The sequence below is a fragment of the Vicia villosa genome, linkage group LG2 (assembly GCF_029867415.1).
Source record: "Vicia villosa cultivar HV-30 ecotype Madison, WI linkage group LG2, Vvil1.0, whole genome shotgun sequence".
NCBI classification, from domain to species: domain Eukaryota; kingdom Viridiplantae; phylum Streptophyta; class Magnoliopsida; order Fabales; family Fabaceae; genus Vicia; species Vicia villosa.
In genome coordinates, this window is record NC_081181.1 from 114,902,090 (window position 1) to 114,929,308 (window position 27,219).

Here is a 27,219-nt window from a genome sequence, read left to right on the forward strand (position 1 = left end):
AAAATAATTTTTAACGTGATATTTTGAAAATAACGGGAACATGAGGTTATTGATTAAAATACTGAATATTAACGGGAACATGAGATTACTGATCAAAATATTGAATATTAACGGGAACATGAGATTACTGATCACAATATTGAACATTAACGGGAACCTAAAGTTACTTATTAAAATATTGAATATTAACGGGAACATGAAGTTACTGATCACAATATTGAATATTAACGGGAACCTTAAGTTAGTTATTAACATGTTGAATATTAACGGGAACATGAAGTTACTGATCAAGATAGTGAATATTAACGGGAACAAGAAGTTATTGATCACAATATTGAATATTAACGGGAGCATGGAATCACTACAAGAAATCCTCTCCCAGCGACATATTTTAGCGACGTGGAAAACACGTGGCTCAATATTTTCAGTTGCGACGTGAGATACACTTCGCAAGGTGTTTTTAAATATTAAATAACTTTATAGCCATAAAGTAATCAGAAGTCAGGTATTGGGTTATGTGAAAAAAGGTTGCGACGTGGGATACACGTCGCTACATTAAATTTATAAATTAAAATATTAAAAGCTATAACATTCACATGGGGGGAAGATTCAAGTTTTTAAAAAGTTGGTTGTAACGTTACAAACACGTCGCAACATTTAGAAACCAAACACAACGTTCCACTGAAGTGACATGGTGACAGCTTTGCAGGCAGAGACATTAATTAATGTTACAGTTGTCATGTTGCGACGTGGTTCTCACGTGGCAAATAGCGATGTGATTCTCACGTCGCTACATTGTGTATTTATCTACGCAATTCACTTCACTCCACCACCATTCATTAGAACAACAACAGAATTCTTTTTCGTTTCCTCTCCAAAACCAGAACCACAACCCTTCTCTCCTAAAACCAGAAATCCAACCCTTCTCTCCCAAAATCCAATTGCAATACCAATTCAATCCCAAATATTTTTCTTATATCAAAGGTAATTAAGGTTACATCAGTATTTTCTTATAATTTCATTCTATATTCTGTTTTTAATTTTTGATTTTTTTGTATAGGGTTTAGTAGATTGAAGAAGGTGGAGTAGATTGAAGAAGAAGGATTAGATTGAAGAAGAGGTAAGTTATTTTTTTCTAATGTAGTATATTTTTAATAGATTTATTAGGTTATTTTTGTATAGATTTTAAAGAGATAAGTTTTTTTGTATAGATTATAATGTGATATATTTTTAATAGATTTAAAAGATTTATTAGGATATTTTTAATAGATTTTCGTTTTTTGTATAGATTAATAGATTTATTAGGTTATTTTTTAATTAGGTTATTTTATAAATTAAAACGAAATTATAAATTAAATAATTATTTATAAAAACTTAAAAAATAAAACAGAATATAGTAAATAAAATAAAAACGAAAATTAAATATTTTTTTATTAATATTTTTAAAACTATTAGAAAAAAACTGATATATTAAAACTATTATTAAAATTATTATATATTAATATTATTAAAACGAATTTTTTGTTTAATATTTTACAATATATAAAATAGATTATTATAAATATTAATATAATTTTAAAACGAATATAATAGTTATATATATATATATATATATATATATATATATATTATAAAGTTTTCATTTTTAAGAATATAATATAGATACTGGGCAAATATTAAATATTAACTGGAACATGAAGTTAGTGATCAACGTATTGATTATTAACGGGAACTTCATGTTACAAAAGACTGTTAGGCACAAATTAATTTTGGTGTTTTCAATTTTGTTTCTAATTTTTTTAGATACAATTTAATATTAATTATTCTTATATTTTTCAAAAAACGTTAATTACTTTTAATATACTTTTTTGTATTAAAAAATATACATCTAAGAACAAATGCGCGTTTCGTACCAGAACCCGTGCGGTTCGCACGGGTTTATTAGTAGTTTAGTTTGAAAAGAAAAACAAGGTCTCACTCACATGAGAGACCTGCATAGGAGACAACACCCTTTCTGGTGTGCTTTGGAGTATTATATATTTAATTGTTAAAAGAAATGTTGAAATTTAATGTAATCAAACATGGATAACATGCTCTCATCCCATTAAAAAAATAAATGCTCTCATCAAATAGGAATATTTGGTGAATGGAATCCTTTTTATTTTAACACGCTATTGCTAAAAAAACGCACGTTTTCACTAACAACCCGCTACTGTTAAAAATGTCCTCGGGTTGTGCTATTTATAGTGCAAACGTTTTTCCAAACACACTAACTAAGAAGCTTGGAAGAAGCAAACTTGATGTTGCAGAAAAGTTATTATTATTAAAGTAGAAAACTTGTTCAAATCTCATCCTCTAACAATTTATCTTTATTCAGATGGCCAGCAGCAGCACTCAAAGTAGCAGCAACCCCCCTTCTTCTCTAGTGAAATCTCCATGGAGAAATTCCTATGACGTGTTTGTGAGCTTTAGAGGTAAAGATACTCGACTTAGTTTCACTGATCATCTTTTTGCAGCTCTCCAAAGAAAAGGTATTTATGCATTTAGGGATGACAATAATTCTTGGCTTCATACTTTTCTCATTATTATTTCTCGTATATATAAAGGTTACAGGGCTATATCGGTAATTACACTAAATAAATACATTTAAACTAATTCCTATTCACATCCCCCTCAAATTGATGCTGCTTATCAATGAGCATCAATTTGCTAACAAGAAACTGATGACGTGGACGCGGAACAGCCTTGGTAAGAATATCTGCAATCTGCAACTGAGTACTGACATGAGGAAGTGATATTATTCTGTCATCATAAGCGTCACGGATTGAGTGACAATCAACTTCAATATGTTTGGTGCGTTCATGAAAAACAGGATTCGCAACAATTTGGATGGCACTTGTATTGTCAGCATAAAGTGAAGTTGGCTCTATTTGAGGAAATCCAAGTTCAGCCAAAAGACCACGGAGCCAAATTATTTCAGAACAAGCCGCAGACATGGCACGATACTCAGATTCAGTAGAAGATTTAGAGACTCTCGCTTGTTTCTTACTTTTCCATGAGATCAATGAAGAGCCAAGAAACATGCACCAACCAGTGACAGATCGTCGAGTATCAGGGCACCCTGCCCAATCGGCATCACTATAAGCACTCAATTTAGGAGGAACTCCAGTAGGAAAGAATAAACCACGATGAGAGCTTCCCTTCAAGTAACGAATTATACGTCGAACTGCTTCCAAGTGTAGGTGGCGAGGAGAGTGCATGAATTGACTTACTTGTTGAACAGCAAATGATATGTCAGGGCGAGTAATAGTCAAGTAATTAAGGCTACCCACGAGTTGACGATACAATAAGGGATCATGCAACAGATCACCATCATCACGATGATATTTAACATTAACCTCAAGAGGAGTATCTACTGGATTAGCTGATTGCAGACCAGCCATAGAAATTAAATCTGTGGCATACTTGTGTTGATGGAGGAATATGCCCTTGGATGTAGAATGAACCTCAAGACCAAGAAAATAATGCAAATTACCAAGATCTTTCATATGAAACGCTGCTTGTAACTGTTGTTTAAGGCTTTGAATGGAAGCATGATCAGAACCAGTAATAATCATATCATCAACATACAGAAGAAGTAGGACAATTCCAGTAGATGTTCTATGAATAAATAGAGAAGAATCGTACTGACTCTGAGTAAAGGAAAACCCAAGTAGAGTGGAGCGAAATTTTTCATACCATGCTCTAGGCGCTTGTTTCAAACCGTATAAGGAGCGTTTGAGCTTGCACACACCCTTAGATGACGGAAATAAACCTTGAGGAGGAGTCATATAAATATCTTCCGCCAGGTCACCATGAAGAAAAGCATTTTTCACATCTAATTGATGAAGAGTCCACCCGTTAGAAGCAGCTATAGAGAGTACCGTACGAACAGATGTTATTTTGGCAACCGGTGCAAATGTCTCATCATGATCAATTCCATATTCCTGCTTGTTTCCTAAGGCAACCAAGCGAGCCTTGAAACGGTTGAGGGACCCATCAGAATTCAATTTCACAGAATACACCCATTTGCAGCCAATGGGTTTAACATCAGGAGGACAAGAGACAATATCCCATGTGAAATTCTCTTGAAGAGCTTGAAGTTCCTCATTCATTGCTTTTATCCAACGTACATCTTTAACAGCCTGTGAATAGTAAGTAGGAATAGATATGCTAGAGAGTGTGGCAGTCAGAGAAGTATGTGAGGAATCATACCTGTCTGGTGAATATCTATCTGGTGCTCGAGATATTCGACCAGAACGTCGTGGTTCAACCATTACAGGATCAGGTGGCGGTTCAGCGTCGGGAAGGGGTGTGGGAACCTGCTGTTTGTGTTTTCTGACATATACATGACCTGGTTTATAGCGTTCTATAGATTGAGGCATAATAGAAAACTTAGGAAGAGTAACAATATCATTCATGACAGGAGAAACACATGGAAACATAAACTGGTTATCAAAAAATGTCACATTCCTAGAAATACGAAAACGATGGTTAGTGACATCATAACACACAAATCCCTTATGAGAGTGACTATAACCCATAAATGCACATTGAACAGACTGCGCTCCAAGCTTATGCCTTTCAAATGGAGGTAAGTGAACAAAACAAACACATCCAAAGGTATGTAAATCATTATAATTAGGCTGAATTTTAAAAAGACGAAAAAAAGGAGAATCGAGATCAATAACCGTAGAAGGAAGACGATTGATCAAGAAGACAGCTGTGGAAAGAGCCTCCACCCAAAATCGGGGTGGTACAGAAGCTTGAAGAAGTAAAGTGCGTGTCACATCAAGCAAATGACGATTCTTGCGTTCTGCCATCCCATTTTGTTGGGGGGTATTGGGACAAGATCGTTGAGACAAAATGCCTTTTTGTTGAAGAAATTCTTGAAACTCACGAGACATGTACTCACCACCAGAATCAGAGCGAAAAATTTTAACACTTTCATGAAATTGAGTTTCAACATATGTCAGAAATTTCTTAAACATAAAAAACACTTCAGATTTAGACCGAAGAAAATATATCCAAGTAAAACGACAATAATCATCAATAAATGTGACAAAATATTTATAGCGAGCATGAGAAACTACAGGAGACATACCCCATACATCACTATGAATCATTTCAAAACAAGAGGAAGCCCGATAAGCACCAGACGGAAAAGGAAGTGTTTTACTTTTAGCTAATTTGCAAACAGAACATGAAAGAGAGGCATTAGAAACAACATTTTTATTTCCAAACAAACCATTTTTAAATAAATGAGATAAAACAACAGAGTTAGGATGACCCAATTTTCTATGCCAATCCTCATAAGAATTCAAGACATTATTACAAGTAAAAGATAAATGACTAGAAATAAACTGAAGTGGAAACAGTCTTCTCACTTTAGGCCCCTTCGCAACCACCTTCCCCGACACCTGTTCCTGCACAAGGCAACCATCACGAGAAAAATTTACATTACAATTATTATCAACCAATTGACCAACAGATAATAAATTGGAAGCAAGTCCAGGTGATACAAACACATCCCGAAAATCAGAGTTGAGGTCACCAACATGAGTGATAGAGAGAGCATTACCATCCGCAATTTGAATTTTCTGATTACCATGGTAAGAATGTAAATTGTGCAAGTATTCAGAAGAGGCTGTCATGTGATTGAATGCACCAGAATCAAGAAACCACGGGCAGGAAACATTCGAAGACTTACCCTGAATTCCCAAGGTTGAAAGAGCGGAAAGTACCATCTGTTGGATTGTTTCAGGTTGGAGAGCACCACCATTAGATGGATTGGTGATGGAAGGACCAACTACAGAGCTTGTACTAGCAGGAAATGCTTGCACCGACCGTTGTGCTGATCGTGGAGGACGAGTGGGACAATCAGAGATAATATGGCCCCGCTGCTTGCAATAATTACAAAACTTCTTACTGCAACTCTGAGCAAAATGTCCAAATTGTTTGCAAGAGAAACATTGGACATGTCGAATATCACGACCTTTACCTCTACCCTGAGGAGCATATGCAAACATAGAAGACTCAGAAATGACAACATCATGAGACATGGATCTTTGAGTAGCAAGACGTTGTTCCTCTCTGAGAATTTCACCGACACATGTATCTAAAGAAGGAACAGGATTCCTATTCAGCAAGGCACCTCTGACAACCTCAAATTCTGCACGAAGCTTCATGAGAAATTGATCCCGCCTACTAGTATTATAGACTTCTTGGACATCCGCGAGAGAACTCTTGGGTACCTCAGCATGTATAATCGCAGAGTGTTCTGTCCACAAATTCAAAAAACCAGAATAATATTCTTGAACAGACAGATTGCCTTGTTTGTAATTGGCAATGTCTAGCTCCAACTGAAAACGTTTGGCCGCATTGTCTAGGTTATAGATACGCTTCAAGTAGTTCCACATTTCTTGAGCAGTTGAAAAAGATCGCAAATTATTAATCATGTGAGGATCAATAGTACCGAGAATCCAAGTGATAATCTGAGCATCTTCTATTTCCCATGCATCTAAGTCAGTTGTCTCTAACGGTGCCAAAGAGACATCGTCCAAGTGACTCCATAATCCTTTCCCTTTGACATACATCCGAAATTGAAATTCCCAAACAAGATAATTCTTTCCGGTAAAACGAACACAAATATGATCTCTCTCTTTTTCGGAAGCCATAATATCAGAGATGACTTAAGAACAATTTTGTTAACGTAACAATTTTGTTAACGTGAAACAAGAAACACCAACGGAACACTGAAGAATAATTGCCGACACCAAATCAACACCCCAATTCAGGAGACACGCCGACACCAAATCAAAACCCTAATTCAGGATACTCGCCGACACCAAATCAAAACCCTAATTCAGAATACTTGCCGACACCAAATCAAAACCCTAATTCAGAATACTTGCCGACACCGATACGAGAACACGATCAAAGCAAACACGATTTGCAAACAAGGAGGAATAACAAAATTGTAACTTATGAGCACTACTAGAAACACGATTGTAAGCACCAGAGATTAGAATCGCAATCTTGGAAGAGATTACCGAGAACCGAGATGATTTCAATTACCGAGAAACGAGATCTACCGAGATGATTTCAAGAGCGACCCAGTGGGGTGTCGCTGAATAAAGCCAAGATTAACCTAAGACTCACAGGTTTGATCGAAAACCTACTGATACCATGTCAATAATTCTTGGCTTCATACTTTTCTCATTATTATTTCTCGTATATATAAAGGTTACAGGGCTATATCGGTAATTACACTAAATAAATACATTTAAACTAATTCCTATTCACAGCAGCAACCCCCCTTCTTCTCTAGTGAAATCTCCATGGAGAAATTCCTATGACGTGTTTGTGAGCTTTAGAGGTAAAGATACTCGACTTAGTTTCACTGATCATCTTTTTGCAGCTCTCCAAAGAAAAGGTATTTATGCATTTAGGGATGACACTAAGCTCAACAAAGGTGAATCCATAGCACCCGAGCTCCTTCGAGCAATCCAAGACTCTCAGATTTTCGTTGTGGTTTTGTCTAAGAACTATGCTTCCTCAACTTGGTGCCTCAGAGAATTACAACACATTCTTCTTCACTGCAGTCAACAATCTGAAAAACGCGTTTTTCCAGTATTCTATGACGTTGATCCTTCTGAGGCGAGACATCAAAAAGAAACTTATGGGGAAGCCTTAGCTAAGCATGCAGAAAGATTCAAACAAGACTCCGAGAAGGTGCAAAAATGGAGGACAGCTCTCTCACAAGTCGCAGATCTCTCTGGCTGGGATGTACGTCATAAGTAAGTAATCTTCCTTATCGATACTATTTATAATTGGTGCTCTTGCTTTTGTAAATTTTAAAGTTCGGTAAAAATAACTCTATTTTAAACTTGCAGGTCACAACATGCAGAGATTGAAGACATTGTTGATCACATTATAAATAAATTAGTTTCCAAATTTTCAAGTCTTCCAAAAGATTTAGTAGGGATTCACCCTCCTATGTGGGAATTAGAAAAGAATTTAGTTTTGGACTCGCTTGATGATGTCCGTGTTGTAGGAATTTATGGCATGGGAGGAATAGGGAAGACAACTCTTGCTAAAGCTGTGCACAACAAAATCTCTCATCAATTTGATGTGCATTGCTTTATTAAAGATTTAAGCAGAAGTTATAAGCAAGATCGTCTGATCAGTGCACAAAAGGAAACTCTACTTCAAATTGCAGGTGAAGAACAACTTCAAACATGCAATTCTTACAACACATCTTACTGGATACAACGCAGACTACATCGTGTAAAGGCCCTTATAACTATTGACAACGTTGATCATGTCACTACTAAAAAAATTGAATTTAGAGAGGGAAATTAGGGAGGGAAGTAAATCCCTCACTAATTCTGAGGGATTTTGTGAGGGAAAGTTGTATACATAGCTGAAACGTCACGTTCACATATAAACAAATATATTTACGACATATTTATTCCGTCATAAAAAATCCCTCATAAATTCCCTCACAAATTTGGTAAGAGAAAATTTAGGGAGGAATTCTAAGATGAATTTTATCCCTCCCTAATCATTCAGTCACAAATTCCCTCATAAATGTGTAACAGGTTATTAGTGACAAATTTTGTGAGGGAATTGTTTTATATTTTTTTGTTGTTATATAAAAGATTAAATTCGTTCTGATAACTTGTGGGCATTTTTTAAAATTAAAAAATAATTATATTTTTTTAAAATTATTTTGGTATCTTTGTCCCAAATTTATTAATATATTTTTTTAATAAACATATAGATATAAATTTTAAAAAAAATCTTTAATAGATACAAATATTTATTTTTTTCAATTATAAAAAATATTTATAATAATACATATGTTTTTCTATTTTATATATAAGTATATAAAAATTCATTATAAAAAAATTAAAAATTGATAGATCAAAATTTATATAATTAAAATAAGAATTAGCCAAAAACAAAAGGAGATTTCAATGATACAAAATATAGAAAGATTATTTTATTTACATATTGATTCAGTTAATATATATAACATAATGAATTTGAGTAAAAATAAAGCTAATCTAATTTTGTTTTCAATTTCCCTCCGTCATCTCTTTATCATTTTTGACAAATTTTCATTTCCCTCTCATATCTCCCTCTCACTTATAAATTAATTTTAATTCTAAATTAATAATATTTTAAAAAAACCAAAAATGACAAATGCTAAAACCCTATTACACTTAGAAGCAGAAGCTGGTTAAGGTAAGCAAAACGGCGGAACCCAGCTTCAAGCTCTAACCGAAACAACATAGAAGAAATTTCTCACTTACGGTTCCTCTCTCAAGCAATCAAGAAAGAAAGAAGGTTTGTTAGGGCAAATAAATCAATAACGAAAAACCCAGAAACCGCAAAGATTCACGTTTTCAAGGTATGCAATCCAATCTAATCTTTTTTTCTCTTTTGTAGACCGTAAACGAATAAGAAACTAATTTTGCGTGTGCTGAGTTTTGTTGAAATAAGGTTTATTGGTTTTGGTTTTGTTTTTCTTTATTTGATAAGTGCTGGTGTTGTTTTAGATTCAATACCGAGATTAAGGTGATCAGGAGTGGTAGTTTCATATTGTGATTCTGTTGTTTATCAGTTTTATCAGTAGAGTTGTTTGGTGGTCCTTTGTGACTCTGTCAAAGTTATTTAGTCTGAAGCAGGATTTTTAATTTTGATTAGATTATGGTGTTTTAACTATTATGTTTGGGTAGAGGTAGATGCTGACTTTTAACTTTGTGGTGTTTAATGAGAATATTTAATGGTATATACTTTAGTGGTGTTTAGAGTTAAAACAACAAGTTTTCATAATATTTTTCTTAGGATGAAGCTGGCCCCTTTTACGTTTTTTTTTTTTAAAATTTCCAACAATCAGCAACTACCAACTTTTATAAAAAAAAGAATTTGCAAAGACAAAAAAACTATAGCATTCAATTTAGAAGTTGAGAGATAAATTAAACATTGCAGAAATATTTTTATCAGTGTCATAGTTTACAGGTTGCTACAACTCACCTAGTTTAGCTTATTCATAAGCATATTGGTTACACAACCTTTCTCCAATAATGGGACATGGAACCATGTTTTTATTAACTTATAAAAGCTTCTCAATTAAGATAAATGTTCCTTTACTAATAAAAAAATTCTTATGAATTATGAAGCAAGAAGTCAATATACATTAACCAAACAATGGTAACTTTGTAAAACCAAAGGCACAATATACATTAACCAAACAACAACGAGTAGCTGTATGTGAATGGGTTAAAAACCTTAAGCTTCCAGATGGTTATGTTTCTAATTTAAGTAGATGTGTTGACTTGAAGGAAGCAAAGTTGTTTGGCATGAAGAGTCATGACTGCCATGTATTCATGCAACGTTTGCTACCATTAGCCTTCAAAGCCTTACCCAAACCGATTTTGAATACACTGACTGAATTCAGCCAATTCTTTAGAGAAATTACGTCATCTTTGTTGAGAGAGGATAAATTGCGTAGTTTGGAGGAAAACATTCCAATCATAATGTGCAAATTAGAACAAATATTTCCTCCAAGCTTTTTTGACTCAATGGAACATCTTCCTATTCATTTAGCTTATGAAGCAAGAGTTGGCGGTCCTGTGCAATATAGATGGATGTATCCATTTGAAAGGTTAATTATTCAACATTATTATAATTTCTTTGATAAATGAATAAAAATAAGGAAATTAACCAAGTATATTCTTGATTTGATCAATAGGTTCATCCGAACTTTAAAACAAAAGGTAACGAATCAGGCTCGTGTTGAAGGTTCGATTTGTAAAGCATATTTATTAGAGGAGATGTCCACATTTGCTTCCTATTACTATCCACCCGATGTTCCATCAAGGAGAACAAGAGTGCCACGAAATGATGATGGGGGAGAGGATTTTTCAATGGGTCCTCCATTGTCAATCTTTAATTACCCGGGCCGTCCATTTGGAAAAAGTACCACTTCTACCTTGGATGATAAGGAAATGAAAGCTGCTCACTTGTATATTCTTTTAAATTGTCCTGAAGTGGTACCTTACCTGGAGTAAGTATTTCAAAGTTAAAAGTTTCACACATGTATATTTTATGAAGTCAAGTTTAACGGGTATCATCTTTGTGTAGTATGCACTCTGATTTGTTACGAGAGTTAGATCCTCAGTTGAATGAAACTGATTTGGATAAGCAAGTTTCCGCATCATTCCCAACATGGTTCAAAACATATGTACGTGAATATTTATAGTTTAAGTCTAGTGCATTCAATTTTTTAGGTTGAATTTAAAATATTGTTTAATGTAGGTGCTTGATTCAAGGAACATGATAGACGATGTGCTTTTAAGGAGTTTGGCATGGGGCCCTATTAGAGAAGTTGTTAAATGGTCTGGTTATGTTATTAATGGCTACAAGTTTGTGACCAAATCTCGAAATGAAGGGATGAGTACAACCAATCACAATGTTTGTGTTCGGGGAGGGCAATTTGATTCATTAGAAAATGATTACTATGGAGTTTTGAATGACATTGTCGAACTAGAGTACACTGGTCACCCGACAAAGAAGGTGGTTTTATTTCAATGTGATTGGTTTGATCCTAGTTCTCAAGGGACAAAGATGGATAACTATGGAAATGTTGAGATTAAAAAATCTAGGAGATATCAAAATTATGATCCTTTTGTATTATCCCAACAAGCTGACCAAGTTTACTTTACATCATTTCCTGAAGGGCAACAAGGTTGGCTAGGAGTCATAAAAACCAAGGCACGGAGTACCATTCAATCTATGGAAAAAAACAAACATGAAACAACTGATGCATATCAAGATGATGATGTTCATCAAATACCTATAGTTGTTTCAAATGATGATGATGATTTTCATCAGTGCCATGAGGATGAGGATGAGGATGAGGACGGGGATGAGGATGAGGAGGAGGAGGAAGGGGATGAGAAAGATGAAGAGGAAGAGGAAGAGGAGGAGGAAGACGAGGAAGAGGATGAGGAGGAGAAAGAGGATGAGGGGGAGGAGGAGGAAGAAGATGGATGGGATGATGACGACAATTATGATTATTATGGTATTATGCATCATTTATTCATGAAAAATATTATTTGTTTTTTTGCTTGTTTAAGAATAAATTAATTTAATATTTGTGTTATTCTTATGCATATTCATGAAAATTATTGTTTGTTTGTGTGTACTTTTTTTTAATTTTTATTTATTTATGTACATTAATCAATTTGATGTTTTTATTTTTGTCTATAGATGGAGGACAATGATAAAACGAAGGGTGGAGGAAGAGGTATTGGTAGGGGTATTTGTAAAGGTAAGAGAGGTAGGGCCACTACTACTTTGTCACAATCTATTAATGGCCAGCCTACAAATACTGAACTTCCTCATTCCACTTTTACCCCCCATCTTTCACCCGAGAGATTTAAGGGTACCACTATTTTGTCACAAACTATAAATAGGCAACCTACAAAGCAATCCACTCCTAACCCTCATGTTTCATCAGAAAAAGGTAGAGGTACGACTACTTTGTCACCATCTATTGTTGGCCAACCTACAAATTCTTCCACTTCTCAAAGAGCCACACATTCTCAATTTCAACACTCAACTCCTAGCCCTCATGTTTCATTTGAAAGAGGTAGAGGTACCACTACCTTGTCACCATCTATTGTTGGCCAACCTACAAATTCTTCCACATCTCATAGAGCCACAGATTCTCAATTTCAGCACTCCACCCATAGCCCTCATATTTCCTCCTCAGTTAGTCCACCTATTTCTTCTACACCTAGTCTGTCACATGTCCCATCAACTGCTGCATCCGGTGATGATCCACATGTATCATCATCCCATGTCGATTCACCTCCACAAATTGGAAGTAAGGACCCTACTGATGGACGGATTTGGATTCGTCCAGGTCCACAAAAGACGTAAGTTTTAATAACTTCATTTAACTTATAAATAAATCATGATTTTATATTATAATTTATTTAAATTTTTGTAGATTTGACCCTGCAATTCAGCCTACGCGTGAGATTGCAAAAATTATCAAACGTAAGTTTGTAGTGTCTTGGGCAAACTATGGAGAAATGAAGGGCGACGATGAATATAAAGTTGTGAACAAATTGTGGTTTGGAGAGTTTGAGGTACAATAGGATAAGGATGAACAATTTGTCTAGAGTTTTTATATATTCTATGGTTTGAAATTATACTTCTTTCTTTTAAAATTTTGGAAATATTTTAAGTGGAAATATTGAATTTGATGCTGCTAAGCATGCATCCTGTTTCCTTCTGTATCAATGGAAAATTTTGCTTGGCATTTTAAAGGCTAGTATGCCAATAGGAATTTTAAAGGCTAAGCATGCATCCTGTTTTGTTTTGTATCAGAGAATTTTTTTCATCTATTGTTGGCTTAGCATGCATCCTATTTCCATGTAAATATTGAGTTTTGATATCATTGATACATGACGAGAATGATGAACTCTTAAGTTTTAAGAACCTAACAGAATTTTGTTATATTAACATTTTTTATATTAACTTATATTGTCAATATTGTAGAGAAAGTACAAGTGGCTACCTGAACACAAGGAAGAAATTAAGAAGATATTTGATCATAAAGCCTCTGATGTATACTCAAACACAATGTATAGGGTGAGAAAGAATATTGATCCGGGTGATTGGATTCCTATTGAAACGCGCAAGATATTAGAAGAAAAATGGAATGATGATAAGTGGAAAAGAAAGTCACAAATTAACACTCATAATAGAAGATCTTCGGATGGCCCACTACACACTGGAGGATCAATTCCAACAACCGAGCACTATAAGAGACTAGTAAGAAATTGAATTTCTTTGGTAATGTTAAATATTTCAATTTTAATTTACATTGATTTATATTTTTTTTTCTTTTTAGAAAAAATCCTCAGATACAAATCCAACTTGTTGGGAGTTATTTCAAAAGACACACAGAGTAAAGGGTAACCCAAACAAGTGGGTTTCTTCAAAATCAGAGATGGTTGCTGTAAGTTACAATTTCATAAACTAAAATGTTTATACTAAATGTTGTTATATTATGTTGTACCAATGCATGAAATAATGTTCGTAATAATGATGTTAAAATGGTGTATTAATGCTTTTATCTACTAAAATGAGTGGTGTTATCAAAGAATGAGTTTAGCCACATGAAGCAAATTAAGTCCTCTGTGATATAGTGGTTGCAAATGGTTAATATTAAGGTACTTAGGTATCAGTTCAAACTACTGATGGCAGATTGAACATTTATAATATTGTAAGCCGTTTAGTACACAATCAACAAAAGGACACTATTAACAACAACATTTCATATGACTTAGAGTTTGGGCAGTTTGAATCTAATGCTTCAGCTTTCTGCTAAGGCAATATGATCCAAAGTATAAAGAGTTATAAAATAATATGCAACAAAAACAAAATTACTAGATAGGTTACTACAGCCATAAGAAATATTTGTTCTCTCAAAAGCTACATTAACAAAGTCAAGGGATACATTAATTTTTGAAGTTGATGATAGATATTTTCCACACAATCCTAAGTAGGAGAATCTAATGCTTATCTATGTTTTTTTCTATTTAGTCATTCATTTATTGAGATCCTATAAAATTTTATGAACATTTGCCTAGATATTTTTAATTTCTATCCCTGCTGATGCATTTTAATTTAACACTCAATGCCCAAAACAATGTTCACATAGAAATAACTATAATAAGAATTAGAAATAAGCATGAAATTGGATAGGATTGGAAGGACATAAACTAACACTCATTGTTCACTTAGTACATTTATGTTATATGTGAAGCATGAAAGTATAATTTACTTCTGTTTTTTGAAAAACAAAAAAACTCCAGTAAGTTTTTATAGCCACTTATTCAAGCTTATGCCCACATGTTATATCACTTATTAATTAACTTTCTTTTCATAACTCGTGCCACAAACTATTTACCTACTAGTACAAGATTGTGCGAGTTCTTATGAACTATTAATATTATGATATGTTGTGTTTCGACTGATTATATTTTTCCTATCTACTTAATTGTTAATTACAGAATGAGTATGAAAAAAGGATTATTGAGAGGGACTCACAAGAGGCACCTGGAGATGATGTTTCTAGTCATCAATCTGACAACATCATCTTCTTAGATGTTGTTGGAGGAGTGAACAAGAAAGGTCGTATATATGGTTTGGGACCAGAAGCAGCAAAGTACAAGTCATCTGGATCTTCCATATCTGACGGTATCTCACTAACTGAATATGAACACATGAAGACTGTTATTTCTGATTTGTCTGTTGAAAACAACACCCTTAAAGAGAAACTCAAGACTCATGAGGATTTAATTCGTGCATCACAAGAAGACTCACGTTTGCTTAGAGAACAATTATTCCGATTTATGGAAAGTTTTTCTGGAGGTCATCAACCTCACCGTTCGGCTCAAAATCCGTCTCCACCCACTTCTTGAAATACACTACTAAATTGTAGTGAACTCACTTTTGTTTGTCATGACTTAGTTTCAAGAACAATGATAGTACTATTTTCCTTGTAATTTCTTAATTTTAAGATCTTTTTTTGAACTTGTAGTTGTAATATTTAATGTCAACGAAAAAATACTATGGTTTTAATATTTAGTCTTAAGAACTTAATTTTAGTACTATTTGTATCTATTTGGGGAATATTTATGATATTCACTAAAACTATTTATGTTGTTTCATATTGTGATTGATTTATTTTTATTATGATATAGTAAATTTAGTTTTAATATTAAATACATTTGTCAGGAAATTTACAATTTCAATAACTTCAGGTTAGTTCTCATTGATTAGTGAGGGAATAAATCCCTCATAAAGCGAGTATTCAAACATTAGTCTTTAGCAATTAGTGACGGAATATAAACGTCACAAAAGTATATTTACTGACGTATTTTAAAATCCCTCACAAATTTCTGAAGGATTTCTTTGGCATGGTTTCTGACGGAAATTTAAAATTAGTGACGGAATTATTCCTTAACAGTTTATGACGGAATTTAAAATCCCTCACAAACTATTTGCGACATTGAAATTCGGTACGGATATTCCCACCTCGCTAAATCCGTCACTAAATGATTTTGTGACGGAATTTTGTGAATTAGTGACGGAATAATTCCCTCTCTAAATTCAATTTTTTTAGTAGTGTGTTAAGCAACTCGAGGAATTAGGCGTGGATCGGGAATGGTTAGGTCGAGGGAGTAGAATAATAATAATTTCTAGAGATAAGCATATATTTGAAGAGTATGGAGTGGATGCTGTTTACCAAGTTCCACTCTTGAATGAAAAAAACTCTCTTCAATTACTATGCCGAAAAGCTTTTAAACTTGATCATATTGTGAGTAGTTATGATAAGTTAGCACGTGAGATAGTATATTATGCAGGTGGCTTGCCACTGGTAATTAAAGTATTGGGTTCATTTTTGTTTGGTCGTAATATCTCTGAATGGAAAAGTGCATTGACAAGATTGAGAGAAAGTCCAAACAAAGATATCATGGATGTGTTGCGATTAAGTTTTGATGGGCTGGATGAACCAGAACAGGAAATATTTCTTCATATTGCTTGTTTTTTCAACTATGGATGTGAGAAATATGTTACAAATGTTCTTAAATGTTGTGGACTTAAAGCTGATATTGGATTGAGACTTCTAATAGAGAAATCACTTATAATCCTTTCGGAAGAAAATAGAATTCAAATGCATACTTCGTTCGAAGATTTGGGCATAAAAATTGCTCAAGAAGAACCAAGAAAGTGGAGCCGGGTGTGGCTCGGGGAACAGTTCGACTATGTTAAGTTGGAGAATATGGTAAATTAGTAATTTGAAAATATAAAACTTATTTTCATTTTTTATAAATTTTATTTCAAAAGTTATTAAAGTTTTTCTTCTTTTTTGCAATGTTTTAGGAAAAGAAGGTTGAAGCCATTTGTAATGAAAGAGGAAAAGATTTAGTGATCAAGGCTGAAACATTGTCAAAAATGAGCCGTTTAAGATTGCTCAAACTGATTGGAGTTGATTTATTAGGAAACCTCAGTTGCCTTTCTAACGAGTTAAGATACATGGAGTGGGTTGGATATCCTTGCAAGTATTTGCCATCAATCAAGTTTTCAACCCAATCAACTTGTTGAATTGATCTTGAGTTGCAACAACATAAAACAACTATGGAAAGACAAGAAGGTACTATATATTCCCTTTTAGCTTTTTTTATTCTCCTGTTAAGAACATGAACAAATTAGAAGAAAATAATGTCCCCCCTTCTTTATTTTAAATATTATGAGCAAAATGCGAGTTTTTTGTTTCTTTATTTTTGTTTGTTTGTAACAGTATTTCCCATGTTTGAGAAGATTGGATATGAGCCACTCAATAAATCTAAGAAAGATGCCGGAGTTTGAAGATATCCCAAATCTTGAGAAACTAAGTTTTGAAGGATGTGTAAAGTTGGTGCATATGGATCCATCTATTGGAGTTCTAAGAAAGCTTGTTTTCTTGAATTTGAAAGATTGCAAAAATTTAGAAAGCATACCAGACAACATATTTGATCTCAGCTCTCTTAAATATGTAAATCTTTCCGGGTGTCCCAAAATATTTAAGAATTCATGGATTTTGAATATAAGAGGAAACACATCACAATCCCAATCAACAACGCTCTCCATCTTGAAATGGACAGGTTTTCATGATTTCTTCTGCTCCCGCGCGCACAAAGATTTACCTAGTTATTTGTTGCCTTTCTTGAGTAACTTCTCTAGCTTGCGTGGTCTTGATATTAGTTTTTGTGGTCTAAGTCAACTCCCTGATGCAATTGGATGCTTACGTTGGCTTGAAGAATTAAATTTAGGGGGAAACAATTTTGTAACGTTGCCTAGTCTGAAGGAGCTTTATAGACTTGTATTTTTAAACTTGGAGCACTGCAAGCTTTTGGAATCCTTGCCTGAACTTCCTTTTCCTGCTGCTATAGACCGGGAGCATCAAGAGGACATACAGATAGTGAAAAAAGGATTGGTCATTTTCAATTGTCCTAAATTGAGTGAGAGGGAACTTGGCAGTACTATTAATTATTCATGGATGCCACAGTTTATTCAGGCAAACCAAGTATTCACTAATGAAATTTATTTTGTAGTTCCGGGAAGTGAAATACCAAGTTGGTGCAACAATCAGAGTGAGGGTTATTTAATAAGATTAGATCTATCTCCTCTTAAGTCTGGCAATTACAGTAATATCAGTGGCATTGTGTGTTGTACAATATTTTCTACTGCACCTCTTGACTCGACAAGAAACGCACAAAGATCTGGAATAGAAATAGGTATTTCTAATAGTAAGATTAACATTTGGCATGGTAAGAGGCTCATCCCAGTAATTCTTGAAAGACATCTTATTGATTTAAAGTCAGATCACATGTGCATGATATATTTCCCTATGAAATCATTCATTTATTTTCTGAAGTGCCTTGACGAAACTCAAACTCTCAGCGATCTTGATCATTTTCAGCTGTATGTTGATCTTTGGAATGGTGAAGATATGAAATTGAAGGTTCAGAAGTGTGGGTATCACTGGGTGTATAAACAAGACCATGCATCGCAGCCGAAACTCCTTAGCTCAGAAGTGCAAGTTTAGGCAATTGAAGATGAGGCACAACCACAATTGTGTATATGATAGAGAGTAATTGTGTTAGTATTATGAAGTTAGATAAGAGAAGTTGAATGTTTTATTTGGAAGAAGAATTTATCTTAGTTGAATTTTTATTTGTATTGTTATTGGGCTCTCATTAGTATTTGGGCATTTTAGTTAATGACCCCATTAGTATCATTATGTATGTAGGGTTCTAGAGAGAATGTATTAGAAGTCAGTGTGATTTGATAAAATAAGTGTTTGAACAATCTCTTGTATCATTAGCATTCTCTTTAAGGAAACATTTGATTTCCTAAGGAAGAAAGAAAACGAAAAATCTTTGTAATTGAAGAAAATGCTTTCAGGACAAATTAGCCTCAACTAATCTATCTTAAACTAATCTATCCAAATTCTATTAGCATGATTTAGAGCTCAATTCAAGCTAGAAGTGAGGTTTAAGAATTCATCCTCACTGCATGGAATTGTGATACCACCCATTGGATGATCATATCCAAATTCTTCTTCTGTTACATTAAGTAGTTCTTGAAACAGTGCTTGGTTCAAATATGATATCAGAATCACAAACTGCCTCATTTTATCTCCAACATAAACTGCGAGATAGCCTTTAGGGACTTCAGATCCCTTGGTAGATCCATGTGTTCTGGAAAATGATGTTCTTCCGATAATACTTGTTATGCGGAAACCCATTGTATATTTTTATTTGGATGAGAAATAGATATTGAGCTCTGATGGTTTAAGATGCAAAGGACTTGTGATACTTGTGAAACCAAGGAATAGTGTATTTTCAAAGATTAGGAAGCTATAAGGAAGAAGATACACATACCCCGCCTTCTGAGATAATGGCCAACATATAACCTACTTGAAATTAAAACATTGTATGGTGAATGAAACCTGATGTCTGTTGTTGTATTTTGTTATAGCTAATCCAATGGTGGGCATGGTTTAGACATCTCACAGCACATGTTTCTTCGAACTGACAATCCAGCTAATACACATTTACAAACTAATGTATCAGAATTATGCATAATTTATAGGCAACAAAAGTCATTTTATATATATTAGTAATCACTACTTTCCTGGTTTCTTCTTATGTTGCCTAAAGTCATTCACAACATGAGTGATGAGCATGTCCTCATGTAAGCGAGATAGCAGCTTTAATCATGTCGATTCATCCAGATTTGAGCCCCGCAGCCACTCGATCTGCGCTGATCACGACTGCTTAACCGGTTTACAAGAATGGAAAGACACTGTTGGAAGACATTAACAAAAAGCATGCGACACCCTTTGATTTTGGGGCTGGACACGTGGATCCTGTTCTTGCACTACGTCCTGGACGGACTTGTCTATGATCTTTCAGTGGATGATTATTTGAGCGTCCTCTGGGCATTGAACTACTCAGCTGCAGATGTTGATACCGTGGTGAAAAGAAAGTACGTATGCGGTATGTCACACAAAGAAGCAGTACAGTATAGCAAACCTCAATTACCCTTAGTTTGCTGTGGTTTTTGAAGAAACGATGCAGGTTAAACACAGGCGTACTCTCACAAACGTGGGTGCTGCGGGAACTTATACAGTATGGTTTAAATCAAACATGTCTTTGGTGAATATCACAAAGTTGTATGTTGTTACATTCAGTAGTACTAGAACAAGTTCAGAAAGAGATAGTTTTGGAAGCTTAGAATGGTCAAATGAAAATACTGTTGTGAGAAGTCCCATGACTTTCAGTTGGAAAAAGCATAAAAAAGCTCGAATGAAGCATAAAATACTTTTCCTTATTATCTTGTAATAGGAGGATACTTGTTTGTTCCTATCAAATTTGTATGCAGCAGTGATATTTATTTAAGATAAAATGTCAACATGATTCTAACAAGGTACTGATAAAGTAGTTTAACTGTAACAGGTTGAGGTCAATCCCAAAATTCTATATTGTTTCATGTTTTGAAAGGAGATATAAACTTACATTCCCAAAATATTGAATATGGAAACATGTTTAAAAACCTGTTTATTTCATAAGTGTTCATAATCAATTTTCAATCAGAGTTCATAAATGTTTAAAAGCATTATGATCTATTATCACATTTCATCTGTTGTATTAACACATACAACGATGAATTTTCGTTTACCTGGTATCATTAGTAGGTCATCATTTTCTGCAAACCGAGCAGTTTCAAAACTTGCTGCGTCAAGCTGAAGAAGAGTTTGGATACGAACATCCAATGGGCGGCCTCACCATTCCTTGCAGCGAAGATGTCTTTCAACATATAACTTCTTGCATGAATAGGCTATGAAATATGACATGAACCTAAGATTGTAGCATACTGACAGATTAGTCGAGACATTTTGTAGAATAGGATATAGAGAGGAATTATATCAAATTTTAGAGATCCCCTTTTCCAATGAAATGAGAAAACACAATTACTATTAGAATCACAAATTTATAGAGTATCTGTTATTTGTTTGTTGACAATGAACTCAACTATTCAAGCAACTGAAGTTCTAATACCAAGAAATATATAGTCATATTTCTAAATCTTAAGTGCAATAAACAAGAAACACGGATGAGATGTTTGAATAGTCGGATTCATTATCATTAAACAAAAATATCTGTCAATCTAATGGTAATTTTTTCCCCTTCTTTACAATTTGGTAAGATGCCTAGTTTACAAAAAATATCTGTACTAAACTATGTAAGAATATTTTAGTGTCAGAATCGTAGACAATACCATGCGATCCCTTCTCCCTAACTAGGCCCTATCACAACATATCAAAATACATTCATTGATTAATTGCTTTGTGGAGGCCCTTAGCAACTATATATACACTACTCCTTGGTTTCACAAGCAACACAAGTCTTTTGCATCCTAAATCATCAGAGCTCAATATCTATTTCTCATCCAATCCTTTAACATAATCAATATTATATTGGCGTGGAACCATAAAAATTACAATGGCTTTCCGCATCACAAGTATTCATAGTAGGGCATCATTTTCCACAACTCAAGGATCTAGCAAGGGATTTGAAGTTCTTAAAGGCTATCTTGCCGTCTATGTTGGAAATAAAATGAGGCGGTTTGTGATTCCGGTATCATACTTGAACTAAGCACTGTTTCAAGAACTACTTATTGAAGCAGAAGAAGAATTTGGATATGATCATCCATGGTATTGTCTTTGAAGATTTTCACATAGACCAAATATCATAGTAGATATACATCAACATATCACACCACCAGAAAGTTTAATTGACCTTATTGCTTATTTATCAAGGCAGGGACCGCAAATTCTGTTATTATAGGCAGATTTCATGGAGTTTGTCTTATAAAAATATAAAATGCGGTTCATAGTGATCTTGTATTCAATATTGGTTCTCTTATTGTCACCTAACACTGTTTCTGAGCTTCTATCTATCAGGTCTTACACAAACCTTACATGTTGCGCATAATTCTGATACATTAGTTTGTAAATGTGTATTAGCTAGATTGTCAGTTCGAACTACAACAAAATACAACAACAGGTTTAGATCAGTACAAGAGATTATTCAAACACTTATTTAATCAAAACTCAGTGAGTTCTAATACGTACACACCCACACACTCTCTCTTACAAATTATAGGAACATTTCAATAATCGTTTTCAATTGCCAAAACTTGCACTTCTGAGCTAAGGAGTTTCAGCTGCGATGCATGATCTTGTTTGTATACCCAATGATACCCACACTTCTTAACCTTCAAATCCGAAACTTCACCAAAACCAATATATGCACAGTTACAAATACTAACATACAGCTTAAAATGATCAAGATCGCTGAAAGTTTCGTCTAAGCACTTCAGGAAATAAATGAATGATTTCAGAGGGAAATATATCAGGCACAAGTGATCTGAATTTATCTCAATAAGATCTCCTTCAAGAATTACTGGGATGAGCCTCTTACCATGCCAAATGTTAATCTTACTATTACAAATACCTATTTCTATTCCAGTTCTTCGTGCGGATCTTGTCGGGTCAAGAGGTGCAGCAGAAAATATTGTACAACACGCAATGCCACTGATATTACTGTAATTGCCAGACATAATAGGAGATAGATCTAATCTTATTAAATTACCCTCACTCTGATTGTTGCACCAACTTGGTATTTCACTCCCTGGAACTACAAAATAAATTTCATTAGTGAATACTTCGTTTGCCTGAATAAACTGTGGCATCCATGAATAACTAATAGTACTGCCAAGTTCCTTCTCACTCAAGTTAGGACAATTGAAAATGACCAATCCTTTTTTGACTATCTGTATGTCCTCTCGATGCTCCCGAGCGATAGCAACACGAAAAGGAAGTTCAGGCAAGGATTCCAAGAGCTTGCAGTGCTCCAAGTTTAAAAATACAAGTCTATGAAGCTCCTTCAGACTAGGCAACCTTACAAATTTGTTTCCCCCTAAATTTAATTCTTCAAGCCAACGTAAGCATCCAATTGCATCAGGGAGTTGGCTTAGGCCACAAAAACTAATATCAAGATCACGCAAGTTAGAGAAGTTAACCAAGAAAGGCAACAAATAACCTCGTAAATCTTTGGGTGCGCGGGAGCATAACGAATGATGAAAAACTGTCCATTTCAAGATAGAGAACATTGTTGATTGGGACTGTGATGTGTTTCCTCTTATATTCGAAATCCTTGGATTCTTAAATAATTTGCGACACCCGGAAAGATTTACATATTTAAGAGAGCTGAGACCAAATATGCTGTCTGGTATGCTTACTAAATTTATGCAATCTTCCAAAGTCAAGAAAACAAGCTTTCTTAGAACTCCAATAGATGGATCCATATGCACCAACTTTACACATCCTTCAAAACTTAGTTTCTCAAGATTTGGGATATCTTCAAAATCTGGCATCTTTCTTAGATTTATTGAGTGGCTCAAATCCAATTTTCTCAAATGTGGGAGACACTGTTACAAACAAACAAAAAAAGAGATATAATAAACTCGCATTTTGCTCATAAAGTTTAACATAAAGAAGGGGGGACATTCTTTCTTTTGATTTGTTCATGTTCTTAACAGGAAAAAATAAGATGCTAAATGGGAAGATATAGTACCTTCTTGTCTTTCCATAGTTGTTTTATGTTGTTGCAACTCAAGATCAATTCAACAAGTTGACTGGGTTGAAAACTTGATGGCAAATACTTGCAAGGATATCCAACCCACTCCATGTATCTTAACTCGTTAGAAAGGCAACTGAGGTTTCCTAATAAATCAACTCCAATCAGTATGAGCAATCTTAAATGACTCATTTTTGACAATGTTTCTGCCTTGATCATTAAATCTTTTCCTCTTTCATTGCAAATGGCTTTAACCTTCTCTTCCTAAAACATTGCAAAAAAGAAAAAAAAATTTAATAACTTTCGAAATAAAATTTCTAAAAATGAATATAAGTTATATATTTTCAAACTACTCATTTACCATTTTCTCCAACTTAACATAGTCAAACTGTTCCTCGAGCCACACCCTGCTCCACTTTCTTGGTTCTTCTTGAGCAATTTTTATGCCCAAATCTTCTAACGAAGCATGCATTTGAATTCTACTTTCTTCCGAAAGGATTATAAGTGATTTCTCTATTAGAAGTTTCAATCCAATATCAGCTTTAAGTCCACAACATTTAAGAACATTTGTAACATATTTCTCACTTCCATAGTGGAAAAAACAAGCAATATGAAGAAATATTTCCTGTTCTGGTTCCTCCAGCCCATCAAAACTTAATCGCAACACATCCATGATATCTTTGTTTGGACTTTCTCTCAATCTTGCCAATGCACTTTTCCATTCAGAGATATTACGACCACACAAAAATGAACCCAATACTTTAATTGCCAGTGGCAAGCCACCTGCATAATATACTATCTCCTGTGCTAACTTATCATAACTACTCACAATATGATCAAGTTTAAAAGCTCTTCGACTTAGTAATTGAAGAGAATTTTTTCTATTCAAGTGTGGAACTGGGTAAACAGCATCCACTCCATACTCTTCAAATATATGCTTATCTCTAGAAGTTATTATTATTCTACTCCCTGGACCTAAGCATTCACGATCCACGCCTAATTCCTCGAGTTGCTTAACTTGATCAACATTGTCAATAGTTATAAGGGCCCTTACACGATGCAGTCTACGTCGTATCAAGTAAGGTGTGTTGTAAGAATTGCATGTTTGAAGTTGTTCTTCACCTGCAATTTGAAGTAGAGTTTCCTTTTGTGCACTGATAAGACCATCTTGCTTATAACTTTTGCTTAAATCGTCAATAAAGCAACACACATCAAATTGATGAGAGATTTTGTTGTGCACAGCTTTAGCAAGAGTTGTCTTCCCTATTCCTCCCATGCCATAAATTCCTACAACACGGACATCATCAAGCGAGTCCAAAACTAAATTCTTTTCTAATTCCCACATAGGAGGGTGAATCCCTACTAAATCTTTTGGAAGACTTGAAAATTTGGAAACTAATTTATTTATAATTTGATCAACAATGTCTTCAATCTCTGCATGTTGTGGCCTGCAAGTTTAAAATAGTTAACCAACAACACCAAATCATGACATACATACGATAACTAAAAGAAAAAGCCATTTGTATAATAGAGTTGTTACTTACTTATGACGTACATCCCAGCCAGAGAGATCTGCGACTTGTGAGAGAGCTGTCCTCCATTTTTGCACCTTCTCGGAGTCTTGTTTGAATCTTTCTGCATGTTTAGCTAAGGCTTCCCCGTAAGTTTCTTTTTGATGTCTTACCTCAGAAGGATCAACGTCATAGAAAACAGGCAAAATGCGTTTTTCCGAGTGTTGACCGCAGTGAAGAAGAATGTGTTGTAATTCTCTCAAGCACCAAGTTGAGGAAGCATAGTTCTTAGAGAAAACCACAATGAAAATCTGAGAGTCTTGGATTGCTCGAAAGAGCTCGGGTGCTATGGATTCACCTTTGTTGAGCTTAGTGTCATCCTTAAATGCATAAATACCTTTTCTTTGGAGGGCTGCAAAAAGATGATTAGTGAAATTAAGTCGAGTATCTTTACCTCTAAAGCTCACAAACACGTCATAGGAATTTCTCCATGGAAATTTCACTATAGAAGAAGACGTGTTGCTGCTACTTTGAGTGCTACTGCTGGCCATCTGAATGAGATAAATTGTTTGAGGCTGAGATGTGAACAAGTTTAATAATAATTTTACTGCAACATCAAGTTTGCTTCTTCCAAGCTTCTTCAACGGAGGTTCTTTGCAAGTTCCGAACCGGGAAAGGTTTCAGTGACTTTGATATACTATAACTTTGGTTAATTTTCGTTCTTCAACATAATATAATAATCGCTGAAACCAACCACACTGTAATTGAAAACTAAATTATGAAAGTTATGCTACAGGGAAGTCGCTAAAGCCAACCACACTATAATATATAATAATCGTTCTTTGCAAGTTTTTCAAAGAACCAACTAACCACACATTTTCAAAATTTTGTCATTGAGTCCGCCTGAGTGGGAAACTGTTCACGTTGAAGCACGTTGGTGACCCATTTTCCAATAAAAGTTAATATTTTTTTTACATATATCACTTGTAATTAATTAAATACTACCTCCGGTTCTATTTATAAGAAAAGATTCTTTTTTTTAGATACATTGAATACATAATGTATCTGGACAATATATTATCCAAATACATTATGTATTCAATATATCTAAAAAGGAAATCTTTTCTTATAAATGGAACCAGAGGGAGTATATTGATTTTTTATAACATAAATTTCAGTTATAATTTTAACTAATAAGAAATTCATGCTACCACACAGATTCTATTTAAATTTACATTACACGTCTATTAAATTATCATTTGTAAAGTTAAAGGAGAGACTCAGAATTTTTATGGGGCAAGTCAATCTTTAATTTTTTTTCCGAAAAATATATATTGAATGATTTCATAAATTTATAGCATTTAAATATTATAAAAAATCTTAAATACGTGTATAATAATGTTTGAGATAGTATATAATATTGAATACAATAGTATAAAATAGGAGTGAAGACCCATTTTGGTCCCTCACAAATATTACACGAGTCAAATTAGTCCCTCACAAAAAAATTGATCCAACTTAATCCCTTACAAAATTTAACCGGGAAGACCCATTTTGGTCCCTCACAAATATTACACGAGTCAAATTAGTCCCTCACAAAAAAATTGATCCAACTTAATCCCTTACAAAATTTAACCGGGTCATATTAGTCCTTCTGTTAATATTTTTCTCAAATCGGTTTTTTCTACTTCTAAACCGGTTCTTTTCATACTTCTAAACCGTGACTGGACTGACACGTTAGATTTTTTTAAAATACTAAATTAATTTTTATTTTTAATTTCATTTTTAAACAGTTATCAATGAATAATATCAAAAAAGCCAAAATTATTTCTTATAAAGTAATTTTTAAACAAATAATTTCCATGATTTCTACTAATATTAACAAA

General features: G+C 34.1%; 3 protein-coding genes and 1 pseudogene across 3 annotated transcripts; 3 read left to right on the forward strand and 1 right to left on the reverse strand.

The window, feature by feature from the left end:
• Nucleotides 1-691: 691 nt before the first annotated feature.
• Nucleotides 692-12,198, forward strand: LOC131649832 (uncharacterized). Its single transcript, XM_058919585.1, has 8 exons — nt 692-984; nt 7,347-7,838; nt 7,935-8,364; nt 10,281-10,714; nt 10,802-11,116; nt 11,194-11,293; nt 11,368-11,942; nt 12,189-12,198. The coding sequence occupies exons 1-8, from the start codon at nt 692-694 to the stop codon at nt 12,196-12,198; spliced, it is 2,649 nt and encodes an 882-aa protein (XP_058775568.1).
• On the forward strand, nt 9,365-15,698 carry LOC131651836 (uncharacterized). The gene is made up of 6 exons (XM_058921541.1): nt 9,365-9,457; nt 12,322-12,992; nt 13,067-13,208; nt 13,621-13,896; nt 13,976-14,083; nt 15,141-15,698. The coding sequence occupies exons 2-6, from the start codon at nt 12,322-12,324 to the stop codon at nt 15,549-15,551; spliced, it is 1,608 nt and encodes a 535-aa protein (XP_058777524.1). The 5' UTR covers nt 9,365-9,457; the 3' UTR covers nt 15,552-15,698.
• Nucleotides 15,699-16,295: 597 nt separating this feature from the next.
• LOC131651835 (disease resistance protein RUN1-like) lies at nt 16,296-18,974 on the forward strand (annotated as a pseudogene).
• A 2,988-nt stretch (nt 18,975-21,962) lies between these two features.
• Nucleotides 21,963-26,092, reverse strand: LOC131651834 (disease resistance protein RUN1-like). The gene is made up of 4 exons (XM_058921540.1): nt 25,367-26,092; nt 24,184-25,270; nt 23,820-24,086; nt 21,963-23,673 (listed from the first exon to the last, which is right to left on the reverse strand). The coding sequence occupies exons 1-4, from the start codon at nt 25,882-25,884 to the stop codon at nt 22,354-22,356; spliced, it is 3,192 nt and encodes a 1,063-aa protein (XP_058777523.1). The 5' UTR covers nt 25,885-26,092; the 3' UTR covers nt 21,963-22,353.
• Nucleotides 26,093-27,219: the final 1,127 nt, after the last annotated feature.